Here is a 14,369-nt window from a genome sequence, read left to right as displayed (position 1 = left end):
GTTTTCTGTGGTTTCTATAAATCTCTTAAAGCAAGTGCTGGAATGGTTCTTTTGAAAATGACATGACAAATTTGCTTTTACAATTCCAATTTGTGCCCAGTCTTCATGGACCTCATCGTTGATAGAAAGTTAAATCCTTATCTTCATTGCTTTGGACCCTGTATTAGGAATTCTTCTTATTCACTTTGGATATGAAGTGCTGGAAGAATGGATTTTTTCATGACACTGTGCAACTATAATTAATCTGATCTCGTCTTCATGGTCCATTGGGTAGTGATGAATAGATGTCTGTAGTATACTCTTAGGTTCCTCATTTAATTATGGTTGTATAAACTTTGTAAGTAAGCTTTTGCAGAATAATCTACCAGTTCAAGTTTTTCAGCATTTATGTGATGCCCTTCCATGGTTCAAACCAAATTGTGATAATTTGTGTTGGCCTTCTTAGTGTACATTCAGTATCCCCTGTTGGTCTTTGGTGTCTCTGAAAGTCTCCTAGTAGACTACAATTGTACCAGTGAACTAAAGACTGCTACCTGTTCTATCTACAACTGAATGTGTGTGATCATTTCATTTTACAATCCACAAATTGTTACATATAAATATTGCTGCGAGGTGCCAGTCTTTGTACTACTGTAACATCTTATCTAGATGTGCTTGATTGTACTCTGTAACTGTTACGTGCATAACCTATGTTTAGCCCCCCCCCCCCCCCTCCCCAACACACACACACACACACACACACACACACTAGGAACAAACAATATTTCTGCAATTCATGGCTTGATCCAACTTGGATACAGAAAGGTTTACGGTGATTGTGTGGTGTTGGTGGTGTTGTTCCCAAATTACCTTATGTACAGCTGTGTACTTTTAATGTACAACACATCATTATGTGTACAGTCTAGACACTGTATACATATAATAGCTTATACAGCAAATACATCACTAGTTGGCTATCCTGCACTGATTAAAAAAAAAAATCCTGCCATATAAATATTAGTCCACATGCTACTAAATTGAAGTTGCCAAGAAATAGTACAAAGCATTGGAAACATGATCGTTTGTGAGTACATTATGTCTCCATGTAAAAAAAATTGCAGATTTTGAACTTTCCTATAATAGTAAGCTTCATTTACTATGTTACCAGCCTTTAATACAAAATGTATGTATGACTACATATCTTAAAATTGACACCTCTGATTTTATAATTGTTAGCATACAGAATATAGCGCATTTAAAGACATCAGAAACAATTACGTTCATTGCACAAAGGCCATTCGAGTTAAGGCTACCCATCACTTTGGATGTAATTCACAAAATTTTGAAAATCAGACTTCAGGTCCATTTTTATTTCGATACGTATCGAACATTACTTTCAACAGTATTAGGAAAATGATAGATTACTACTCACTGTAAAGGTGATACATTGCGTTGAGTTGCAGACAGGCACAACGAAAATACTGTTACATGTTTAGCTTTTGCCAATGCTTCCTTCAGAAAGGGAAACGTACTCATTCAGGCAAGCAAGCACATCTCATGCTCACAGGAATGCAACTGTCACATTGAGCAGCAATCTGGAGTGGGGCGGGGAAAGGAGAGGGATAACAGGGTATGGGTGGGGGAGTCACTGGATCGCAGAATCCTCTGTGTGAGGGGCCCAATAGGTGGGCCAGTTGTGTGCCTCAAGAAGAGATATTAGCAGTGTAAGGAGGGGGGGAGGAGATAAAGTCCTGGTGCTGCTTGTCTGTTCTGCCCACTGACTCCACTGCTTTCATATCGGAGTATTCCTGATGTATTTTTGCTGTCATGTCTCGTGCAGAGTTCATTTGGAAACAACTATCCCAGTTGCCAAAATCAATTTTTCTCTAATATTCATTGGCTGTTTAATGACCAAATTCCAGTTCCTATTGGCATTGCACAGCATCTTTGTCTGTTCAAAAATAAATATATGGCCTTCCTTGATGCTTTGCTTTGCCACAGTGGATTTGTCAGTCTGGCTGAGGTGAAAGCTCGTAAGTGTTTAAACAGTGCTAAAAGATGTAATGCTGGATATGGCTGATGTACTGCATGCCACACTCTCAACTAGTGCTGTATGTGCCAGGTTCCCACAGCAAAGTAGGTCTTTGATACAGCTATGAATCTCTCAGTACTGTTCAGGAGCTTTTACCTCAACCAAATCAACAAGTCTACTGAGGCATAGCACAGCATCAACGAAGGCCACATGTTTGTTTCTGAACAAAGGTGGTGTGTAACACCATCGGCTTCTGGGATTCAATCATCAAAGAGGCAATGGAAATAAGAGCACATGGTGATCTTGTCAACTGGGACAAGGGTTTTCAACTGGGAGACGTTAGGTTCACTGCGGTGATACCTGTCTATGACGCACCTGTGCCCAATTTTGACCATTTGGCAGCCTAACGACTTTTGTGGTCCTATAGAGTCTGAGTGCAATGGGCCTTTCATGGCATGAAGCTCACATCCGGTACAGCTACTTGCTGCCATAACTAAATCATTCTCAGAAATAATATGCGGATACTGTTTTCAGTACCCAATTACTTAAAAGCATGGAGGGGGGGGGGGGGGGGGGAGGGGGAATGCATAGCTAACCAGGTTATGTACATTTCAGGAATACTACTGCGAATGCTCAATCATTGTGTGTGCCTTCTTAGTTTTTTACAGAACTGGCCAGTTCAAGAATGCTCAGAACGTATGATTGTTTCACAATCTTTCTCGTCTTATGTTCCCAGAACTACTTCATGTATTGGCTGGTGGCCTGCCTTGGCTTTACATTACCCTCCTAGGGTTATTGTTGGACAAGAAATTTAGCAGTATTGATCATTAACCTGAGATGTTCGCTGACCTGTATGGAGTCTTCTGTGATATTAAGTTTTCTCAAATCCCTTCTTGTCTTTTCCAGCCATCCCATGTTATTCTCTTAAAATAAAATTGCAAATAAAATTAAATATACTCCTTTGCACCATTGTCATTCAGTCTATAAATATGACCTTAAATCGTTAATCTCCTCTTCCCTGTTGTGTCTATGATTGTTTCTACGTCTCTGTATGAATCTTCATTTCTCCTGTTGAGCCAGTTACCATCTTTATTCTTTTGTAGTCCTAAAATTTTTCTGCGAATTTTCCTTTCTTTCTTTCCCAGTTCTGTTTGTTTATCATATTTACTCAGTATTAGGCATTCAGATACATGTAGTGTTTCTGTGTAATTACTATTGTGTAGTGTTTAATTTTTACCTAGAACAATACTGATCTTTTTATTATATAGGTTTTGGGGGAGTTTGTGTGCTAATTCCATTTTCTTTGATCTTTTTTTTATTTGTGGTGTTTTCTAATCCATTTTATTGTATCCATTCTCCCAAATACATAAACTTATTAAATCATTTGATGTTACCATGTTGTCTTTCTAATTATTTTTCTCTGTTCCATTTCTGTTCAATGTATTGTTTTCTCATACGGTATTTGTAATCTGGTTTTAGCTGCAGTTTTGTGAAGTGTTTCTATCGTTATCTTTTAATCTGTTTTGTCCTTCAGATTATTGCAATATCATCAGAAAAAGTGTGACATTTCATCTCAAATCTTCCTGTCCTTGTCCCAGATGGATTCCTTCGATGTGTCTCTCTTGTAGTTCTGTATCCCACTCTCTCATAACCTTGCCTGTGACCAGATGGAAAAGAATCGCTGAGAGCCCGTCACCCTGTGCATCTCCTGTGTGAATTCTGAAGGGTTCAGACACTTCTAGGAATTTAACTTTTGAAGTTGTTTCTGTTGGACTAATCGTGTTTTTGTCGATACCTGCTTGTTCCAGTGCTAGGAATACTGTCTGTCTTGGTACAGAATCATAGGTTTTTTTTTTTTTTTTTTTTTTTTTTTTTTTTTTTTTTTTTTTTTTTTTTAATAAAAATATGCCTGGGTTTGATCTACTTTTTTCTGAATGCTACTTGGTACTCACCAGTTGTGTGTTCTGCTTGGTGTTCTATGTTATGCAGTAGATCTTTGGATATAATTTTGTAGGTGACTGGAAGAAGAGATATGCCTTGGTAATTGGTGGTGTTTGTCCCTCCTCCTTTCTTGTGTTGCGGATGGATTATGCCTTGTTTGCAATCTTCTGTAATTTTTCCTTTCTCTTACCAATCTTTAATAACCTCATAAATGGTTTCAGCTGCCCACTTCCGTTCCAGTTTCCAGATCTCGGATAGTATCCTATCTTTAACTGGCACTCTGTTGTTTTCCTGCCAGCCAGTGTATTGTTCAGTTTGATACAGTGATTGTGGTTCTGAAGGTGTATTTTCTATTTGAGACTGTCTGAAAAAATAATCTCTGTGTTGTTTCCTTGCAGTTTAGAAGAGTTTTGAAATATTTTTGTTGTAACTCAAAGTTCTTGTTATTAGTAATCAATTTCCCTGTTAAATCTTTAATGCGAAGACTGGTCTACTTGTACAATTGGTATTAATAAATGGAAATATTTTTAAACATAGCACGCTAGGGATAAGTCACTTCTTGCCTCACTCTTATTTGATTTGACAAGTTTGGTGACTTCATTTTAATTGGTTTCTTTATTCACTTGAGGACCATATACATTACATAATGTTGTCTAGTTATTTACACAAAATTATATGTCATTTCCACACCATAATAATTAATGCGTGAGTGGTACTACCATAAAACTCTTCTAAAACTATAAATTGACGGTAAATACAGTGTCTCATTGTAATTGTGGTGTCCATTCTTGCGCACAAATCTAAGCAACAACTTGGGTGTTCAAATGGTACATTAAGTTGTGATTTTGGGAACTTTTCCTGCTTTTTCTTTCTTCGAAATTGAGAACCTACCAACTTCATATGCATCATTGACATATGTGCTATGAAAAGTACTTAACAGTAAGCTCTCCCTAAGGTTAGAGTATGCTGGTTGTGTGGAATATGTTCTAATTTACAAATGATAGAGCACAGCAATCAGTCGTCTTTTTCTTGCAGGCTTTATTCGGCAAATCCAGATTTCGGCTAGTGCCTAGCCATTACCAGTGCACCATTTCATAGTATCAATGCATGTTCTAGTATGTCAGTCCCCTATTGTTTGGGCTTCTATCACAGTTCTTTCAAGACTACTCTTGAAAGACTCTGCATGATGAGTGACATGAGCAAAAATATGTCAAGAATGCTCTGACGTGAAAGTAGCAGAGCCAGCAGGCAGAATAGACAGGCAGCACCAGGACCTGATGCCTGAACCCCACGACATCTCCTCCAGGGACATGCGCTTAGTCCACCCACTGGGCTCTCGGTAGAGGAGACTGTGTTCCAGCGGCTATAAGGGAATGAACGAGACCTACAACCAACACTTTTCCTGAAGATAACAAGTAGGAAGCTTGTCAAAACACTGCGACAACATAGTGCCATGACTCTGCTGATACCATGAGAAGATTTTGTCAGTGTAGTTCTCTGAAAAAGATCCAGTTCATTATAATAATGAGATTACATAATTGCTTGCATAAATTATACTGTGGTTAGTATTGTGTGGACATAGTTGTTTATGGCAACACTAAAAGATTAATCATGCCTCCAAAATGTCTACATTTCTTATGTAGAATAAAGAATGTCCCAGTTCTCAATGTGCCCTGCCTCCCATCTGTGACAACTGTGGAGAGCACCATTTGTCTTGCTTGCCTGGTTGCAGGATTCTCCAGAAAGAAAGGAAAATCATGGAGTACAAGACCCTGGACTGACTGACCTACACTGAGGCTAAGAGAAAATTTGAACGCCTGCATCCTGTGCATATGACATTGTCTTACGCCGCCGCTACAACAGTTCTGACACTACTGGCTCTGCTAACCCCAGTTACCTTTCAGAACTGGAAGACTGTACCTGCCCCCTTGATTGTGGGGGCCACTTCCCTCCCTGTTGCTCTTGCACCAACTACTTCAGCAGCAACACTCTCCCAACCATCAGGGACGTCCGTCCCAACTTCTAAGCCGGAGAAGCGTACAACTTCTTCAGCTGCTCGTGCTACGAAAGGGTCCCTTGGGTCACTCGCTTCCCAGGTGTCTGCTAGTGGGAAAGATGATACCTGCCAGTGGCTGAAGAGCCCAAAAGCAGCTGGTCGCAGGGCGTCACGCTCATCCTCAGTCCCGGAGACTGAATCAGTGATGTCTTCCCAGCCAGGGAAACCCAAGGAACAATGAGAGAAAACCATAAAGGAGGTCCTCAAGACCAAGGGAATTGTGGTGGCACCCACACCACTGCTACCTCCAAGCTCTGTGTCTGTGAATGAGGTGGGGATTCTGGCGTCCATTGAGGACATAGATCTTGGCGGACCCTCAGACAAAATGGATATAAACTGCTCAGGCAAAAAGTCGGTGGCAGCAGGTGACCCTGAGGTGTAAACTGCCTCATTGAATGTTCCGTGCCTTCTCATTCTAACGGTGAAGTCATCCTCCAGTGGAATTGCGGTGGTTTTTTCCACTGCCTGGCTAAGCTACAGCAACTGTTAAGCTTTACACCTGCTATCTGCATTGCCCTCCAGGAAACCTGGTTCCCAGCAATATGGACCCCTGCCCTCCGCGGCTATAAGGGATATTACAGGAACCATAGCGACTATAATTGAGTGTCAGGTGGAGTTTGCGTTTATTTCCTAAACTCAGTCTGTAGTGAACATGTGCCCCTTCAAACCCCTCTTGAAGCTGTGACTGTCAGAATAAGGTCGGCGCAGGAAGTAACTGTCTCCAACACATGTCTTCCTCCAGATGGTGTAGTATCTCTGAATGTATTAGCTGCACTGATTGATTAACTCCCTAAACCTTTCCTGCTTTTGGGAGATTTTAATGTCCATAACGCCTTGTGTGGTGGCACTGTGCTTACTGGCCGAGGCAGAGATGTCAAAACTTTAGTGTCTCAGGTCGACCTTTTCCTCTTAAATACTGGGGCTGCCACACATTTCATTGTGACTCGAGGTAGTTACTCGGCCATTGATTTATCAGTTTGCAGCCCAGGACTTCTCCCATCTATACACTGGAGAGCACACGAGGACCTGTGTGGTAGTGACCACTTCCTCATCTTCCTGTCACTGCCCTGGCATCGAGTCCATGGACGCCTGCCCAGATGGGCTTTAAACAAGGCGGACTGGGAAACTTTCACCTCTGCTGTCACCGTTGAATCTCCTCCACATGGGAACATCGATGTGATGGTTGAGCAGGTGACTACAACAATCGTTTCTGTGACAGAAAACACGATCCCTCGCTCTTTGGGGTGCCTCCGGTGAAAGACAGTCCATTGGTGGTCGCCGGAAGTCACTGATGCAACTAAGGAGCGTTGGCGAGCTCTACAGCGACATAAGCGGTACCTTTCCCTGGAGTGCCTCATGGGCTTTAAACAGCTCCGTGCTTGTGTTTGCCAACTTATCAAATGATGGAAGCAGGAGTGTTGGGAGAGAGATGTCTCGACCATTGGGTGCCATATGTCACCTTACCAGGTCTGGGCAAAGATCAAACGTGTTGTCAGGTACCAACCCAAACAGCTGTTCCCGGTGTCTACATAAATTGCGTGTTATCTACCAACGCAAACGCGATTGCCGAGCACTTTGCTCGAGCATCTGTGTCAGAGAACTACCCCCCAGCCTTTCGCACTCTCAAGTGGCGGCTGGAAGGGAAACTCCTCTTGTTTACTACACATTACAGTGAATCCTATAATGCCCCATTTACGTAGTGGGAGCTCCTCAGTGCCCTTGCACATTGCCCCGACACAGCTCCTGTACGAGATCGGATCCACAGTCAGATGATTAAACATCTCTCATCTGACTACAAGTGACATCTCCTCGTCATCTTCAACCAGATCTGGTGCGATGGAGTTTTTTCATCCCAATGGTGGGAGAGCACCAGGTAAAATCTCACTTGATATGGATAGCTATCGGTCCATCGGCCGCACAAACATTCTTTGTAATCTGCTGGAACGTATGGTGTGTTGGTGGTTGGGTTGGGTCTTGGTCATGTGGCCTACTGGGTCCATGTCAGGGTCGCTCTACCACTGATAATCTTGTGTATCTAGAGTCTGCCATCCAAACAGCCTTTTCCAGATGCCAGCACTTGGTTGCCATCTTTTTTTATTTACGAAAAGCATATGACACGACCTGGTGACATCATATCCTTACCACATAATACAAATGGGGTCTCTGAGGCTCACTCTTGATTTTTATCCTGAATTTCCTGTTGCTTCGTACTTTCTGTGTCCAAGTTGGTGCCTCCAATAGTCCCCCCCATATCCAGGAGAATGGGGTCCCGCAGGGCTCTGTATTGAGTGTCTCTATTTTTAGTGGCCGTTAATGGTCTAGCAGCAGCTGTAGGGCCGTCCGTCTCACCTTCCCTGTACACAGACAACTTCTGCATTTCATACTGCTCCACCAGTACTGGTGTTGCTGATCGGCACCTGTAGGGAGCCATCCCCAATGTGCAGTCATGGGCTCTAGCCCATGGTTTCCAGTTTTTGGCCGCAAAGTCATATGTTATGCACTTCTGTCAGCGTCGTACCATTCATCCAGAACCAGAACTTTACGATAATGACAATCCACTCACTGTATAAGACATATCGATTCTTAGGACTGGTTTTCAATGCCAGATTGATTTGGATACCTCACCTTCGTCAGCTTAAGCGGAAGTGCTGGCAGCACCTCAATACCCTCTGGTGCCTGAGCAACACTGGGGGTGCAGATCGCTCTACGCTGCTGCAGCTCTACAGAGCCCTTGTTCAATCCTGCCTTATGGTTCGGCGGCACCCTAAGCATTGCATTTACTCGACCCAGTGCACCACTGTTGGGTTCATCTAGCGACAGGAGCTTTTAGGACGAGTCCGGTGACCAGTGTCCTTGTGGAAGCCAGAGTGCCTCCATTCCAGGTTAGGCATGCTCAACTGCTGGCCAGTTGCATAGCACATATTCTTAGTTCTCCTGTGCATCCGAATCACAGGCTCCTTTTCCCACCCACGGCGGTTCGTCTGCTGAATCGGCGGCCCAGGTCAGGGCTTCCAATTGCAGTTGGTGTTCGATCCCTTCTTTCTGAACTGGAGTCCTTGCCTTTACCACCTACAATTGAGATCCATTCGCGTACAACTCCATGGTGTACACCTAGGCCGCAGCTTCGCCTGGACGCCCGATGGCTGTAGTATTTTGATTGCCGAGCTGGTGGCTATATCTCGTGCTCTTGAGCACATCCGTTCATGCCCCGAGGAATAGTTTGTTGTATGTACCGACTCCTTGAGCAGCCTACAACCTATCTACCAGTGATACCCTCGCCATCCTTTGGTGGCGTCCATCCCGGAGTCCATCTATGCCTAGGACCCGTCCCGTCATTCAGTGGTGTTTGTGTGGACCCCAGGACACGTTGGCATCCCAGGCAACAAACTTGCTGACAAGCTGGATAAACAGGCTGCGCGGAAACCGCTTCTGGAGATGGGCATTTCTGAACCTGACCTGCGTTCTGTCTTCCACCGCAGTGTTTTTCGGCTTTGGGAGACGGAATGTCATAATAGCATGCGCAACAAACTGCGTGTCATTAAGGAGACTGTGAATGTGTGGAAGTCTTCCATGCAGGCCTTTTGCAGGGAATCAGTTGTCCTGTGCCGGCTCCGCATTGATGACGCTTGGGCGACCCACAGTTACCTCTTGCGCCATGAAGACCCACCTCAGTGTCTTTGTGGTGCCCAGTTGTCAATGGCCCATATTCTGGTGCTCTGTCCCACTTTGACAGCCCAGCGACGAAATCTTGAGTTACCGGACTCGTTGCTGCTCATTTTATCTGACAATGCCTCATTGGCTGATTTAGTTTTACGTTTTATTCATGAGGGTGGGTTTTATCATTTGATCTAAGTTTTAGCACATGTCCTTTGTCCCTCTGTGTCCTCCACCCTAGTTCTTTTAGGGTGGAGGTTTTAATATGTTGCAGATCGGCTGGCTTTTCCTTTTTATTCTTGTGGTCGGCAGCACTTGTGGCGTTGTTTTATTAGGAACAAGGGACCAATGATCTCGTAGTTTGGTCCCTTCCCCCCCCCCCCCCCCCCCCTCAACCACGCCTCTCACACCCCCCCCCCCCCCCCCTCTTGTAAACAGACAAACCAACCAACCAACTGTTGGATGAGAAACGGGGCATTCCTTTGCAGCTGATTCTTCGGAGTGGAGAGAGGATTGAGTGTGTGTTGGAATATGACACAGGAAATCTGTTTGCGGATTAGTCTGAAGGATAGTGCCTACCTGTGAAGGCCTTTGTGAGAGCATCTGTGTATGGAGCAAGGAAATTTTTTGTCCCCGGTTGGCCAGGCTGTATGGGAAGGATTTTTTGGTGTGGAAGGGATGGCAGCTGTTGAAATGCAGATACTGTTAGTAGTTCGTGAATTTAATGTGGATAGAGGTGTGAATGGAGCCATCAGAGAAGTGGAGGTCAACATCCAGGAAGGTGGCATGCTGAGTTGTGAGGAGGACCAGGTGAAGCGGATGGGGGAGATGTTAAGGTTGTGAAGTAATGAGGATAGTGTGTTCTGGTCCTGAGTCCAGATTGTGAAGATATTGTCAATGAACCTGAACCAGCCTAGGGGTTTGGGTCTGTGCTACACTAGGAACATTCCATAGATGACCCATTGGCCATTGGATTGGCATAGAAGGGTGCCATGCATTTGCCAATGGCTGTGCCACAGACTTTTTTGTGTACCTTTTTTATACCTTCGTATGAGCCATTGGAGATCCCATCCACACCTCTGCCCACATTTCACCCACCAACTACAGTGAGCAGCTATCTACCCTTTTCATAATTATTGATATTCTACTATGTTAATTATTTCTTGATGTTGGACTTTTTTCTTGTCAGCGTATGAATGAATGATTTTAATCCTATAAAGAACTTGAAACACACTGAACTTTACTTCCTCAGCCAGTATTTTTATCTCTTTTTTCCAGTGGATGAATCGATAGGTGTGTGTAGGACAGTTTCAAATAATCTGGGCAACACTGTTTGTATAGGGAAGGTATTGCAAAATATTCAAATACAGAGCAAGTAAATAACTATTGACAACATAAAAGGAAAGAGTAATAGGTAACACTTGTACGTGTTTGGTCATTAAGCTGTTTTTATTAATAATATTTCTTCAGCTACAAAATTTAGAAAAAAATACAAAATTCTCTTTGTTTAATAGAATCAGGGCTTTCAGATGTTATTTTAACCCTGAGACAGCTTTTGGCGGGTCATATACGTAACTATGTGTGCTTTTCCTGCGTCTTAAATTTACCATTGTCTCCAGTCAAGTGTGTCATACTTTTGTCTCTAAAGACTATAAAAATGCAACTTGTAAAAGAATTTTGCTGTGTTATGTACATACAATATATGGACTCAGTAACAGGAAGAAAAAATTATATTGGTATTATTTATGGTATCGAAGAAGGTGGAGGTATTTCTGTCTTGTGTTTCAAGCTTTATTGGTCTTTGGAAGCACTTTTTTTGACAGGATGCAATAGTGATGTAGCAAAGACACAGTATATTGCATTAAAAATTGAAACTTTTTGTCAGAGAGAGTTGCTGTACCATTATTGGTCTTATATTTCAGTTACGCATTATGGATGCTGCCAGGAAGAACAATGACTGCTACTTCTACTACTACTCTACCTGTTTGAAGGTAAAACAAAACGTTTATTAATATTATTTGAAAGATGAATGTTATTACTGCTGTGGTAAATTCAGTAATATATTATAAACAATAGAGGGTATGAAGTATGGTGTTGAATAGGGCGGGTGAAATAAAATAGAGTTGGGGAAACACATTTAAGACCGAAGCAAAATTAACTCATGTTAGTGAACAGGAGAACTGCGCATTACACAAAAATGTTTGAGAAAGTAACAGGACCAGACATGTTTAGTAACCATTATTTATCAGAAAAATCAGCATCAGTACTTTGAAGAGCTGCAGCAAAACACTGAAAATACAATTGCTGCTATCTCTCTGGCAGAGCTGCTACACATTCCTTGCAGTTCGATAAATCTGCATCAATGATGCCATTTCTAGCATCTTTTGTGGTTGTTTATGAACAAGTGTCAATCTTGTGTCAGTCTTATTGTAAATATTTTTCGGGCCAGTTTTACTTTTGAGCACAGTGCATACATGTGTGCATGTGTTGGTTTCCATTGAGTGTCACCCACATATTATTATGTTATGTATAAAAAGGAATCTGAAGCAAGGTGTTGACTTTTACGTGATATCTGCAAACATTTCGTATCTTGGACCTCTATTTCCATGTTGAAGTAAAATATAGCTTATTATCAAGTCTGATTTGTAATATAGCTCTATGTCATTTTGTGAAATAATATTTGGAATTTTTTGTTGATTATAATGTAAATTGTTTGGGCAACTTATTTTGCTGTGTCTGCGACTGACTGTATCACTTTTTTATTCTTCCAGACTGTCATTGTGCCATCATGATTTTCAAAAGTGTTCTATACAAATGTGAGGTTACTCTAGATGTAGCATGTGAGCTGATACAGTACTTAAGGCAATGGACTCACATTTTATAGTATGGTGACAGTTCAAATCGCTTCCTGCCGTCCAGAAGTGTATTTTCCTTCGTTCTCCTATGGTTTGATGCAAATTCTGGGTCAGGTTCTTTGAAATGGATGTGGATGATTTCTTTCTTTTTCCTTCACAACCCAAACTTGTGCTCCAGTCCCAATACCTCGTTTTCAGTATGTTAAACCTTGATCTTTCTCTTGTCTTGATGCAGACAGATTTGGTATCTGTCTCGGGACAGAATTATGACTCATCAAAGACCATAACAGATCTCCAGCCATGCATTAGGATTTCATTTTGTTGATGAGATGTTTATGAGCGTAAAGGCCATTGTATGGTGTTAGTTTTAATTGGTTGTCACGGATCCTTAGCTTGTTTTCAGCGCTTGTTGTAAGTGCTATAAGTGAATTGCCTTCTGTCACATATTCTGACAGCTTCTGAGCAAGAGATAATGATTTTGAATGCCACAGGGATTGGTAAAGGCCCTTTCTGGTTTCTGACTTGCATAAGTTATCTTCCTGTGATAACAAAGTGAGGCAGCACTGTGGTTAGTGCACCAGATTTGAATACAGGGCGACGATGGTGGTCAAATCCCCATCTGGCCATCCAGATTTAGGTTTTCTGTGATTTTTCTAATTTGCTGAAGGCAAAAGCCAGTATGATTTTCTTCCCCATCCTTCATTAATCTGAGTTTGTGCTCTGACCCTAATGATTGCATTGTTGACAGGACATTAGATGCTAGTCTACCTTCCTTTAACTGCCAATGCCTTTAAAGGCTCAGATGAAAGCTGAAGATACCTATAAAAGGTTCACAGCTAATTTAAGTCTTTACATCACAGCATCTCATATTATGCAATTTGAAACAAACAGCAATGACCTTTTAGCACCAGAAGTAGACAGTCATAATTAACTCTAATAGTCCTGATTTATTTATTTACTTATTTATTCAGAATTGACTTAAGTTGTAACACAATTTTAGGTATGCATTTTTTTTAGTGTTTACAAAAACTGGCGGAGTTCCAGAAGGACATAAAGACAGTAGGACAACTTTTTGTGAAGTTTAAGACTCAGGGCAGTTTATATGTTGAAGTACTGTTATTTTCAAATAAATGTAATTAAATTTGAGTTTTGGGTTAAAACAACTTATAAATACAATAAACAAACAAAATAATCTTACAAACATGTTTTATGCAACTGTAAGATAACATAAAAAGGAACAAACATAAAGGGAACATCACATTTTAGACACATTGTCATAGTCTTTTTGTGGCAATTTTGACATTTCAGTTGCGTCTTCTTTTTGTTTTCTTGTCCGATGGTAATTCGGCAACATCATGTTGCCTTCCATCAAATCGAGACTCTTGTCTTGCCCTCTTGCTAGGACGCCCTCTAGTATTGCAGTGACAGTTTGGTGATGTAATGTCAGATGATCTGTGGCTTCTACATTGTCCTTGTAAAGATCCCAGGCATTTTGCTGTGCATTGTCTATGAAATGCGCAATGATGGAAAATATCACTTTTCCTCTTGTAGAGCATCTATACAGGGATACATTTTGATCAGCTCAATCTCTGCCCCCATATGAGCATTGTAGGAATGTAATAGGTTAAGCTGAAGTATGCTAATCCTTTTCTTTTGTTCCCTGGAAAATCTTGCTATGGAACACAATGGTTGAACTCTGTAAGAGTTGATGGTTACATTAACAACGTCATTGTCTTTCCAACGGACAGTGGAAATTCCTCATGCTGGGCCAAAACAAAGTACCCTTTTTTCTTTTATCATTTTATCTGCGTATAACAGAGTACAATTCTTAACTCGTTTCCACAAGTTGCTT

At 41.8% G+C, this 14,369-nt stretch overlaps 1 protein-coding gene across 2 annotated transcripts in view; it reads left to right on the top strand.

Annotated features, from left to right (window-relative positions):
* Positions 1–14,369, top strand: part of LOC126412291 (zinc finger CCCH domain-containing protein 11A-like) — a 64,406-nt gene that overhangs the window by 12,760 nt on the left and 37,277 nt on the right. For both annotated transcript variants that reach the window (XM_050081804.1, XM_050081803.1), the window contains one exon: positions 11,585–11,653. In XM_050081804.1, coding sequence (XP_049937761.1) covers positions 11,594–11,653 — 60 coding nt within the window. In that variant the 5' untranslated portion in view covers positions 11,585–11,593. The remainder of the gene's footprint in view (positions 1–11,584; positions 11,654–14,369) is intronic.

The sequence above is a fragment of the Schistocerca serialis genome, chromosome 7, assembly GCF_023864345.2.
Source record: "Schistocerca serialis cubense isolate TAMUIC-IGC-003099 chromosome 7, iqSchSeri2.2, whole genome shotgun sequence".
Classification (NCBI taxonomy): domain Eukaryota; kingdom Metazoa; phylum Arthropoda; class Insecta; order Orthoptera; family Acrididae; genus Schistocerca; species Schistocerca serialis.
The sequence above is the reverse complement of the archived record's forward strand: the minus strand, read 5'-3'. Positions and strand labels throughout refer to the sequence as shown.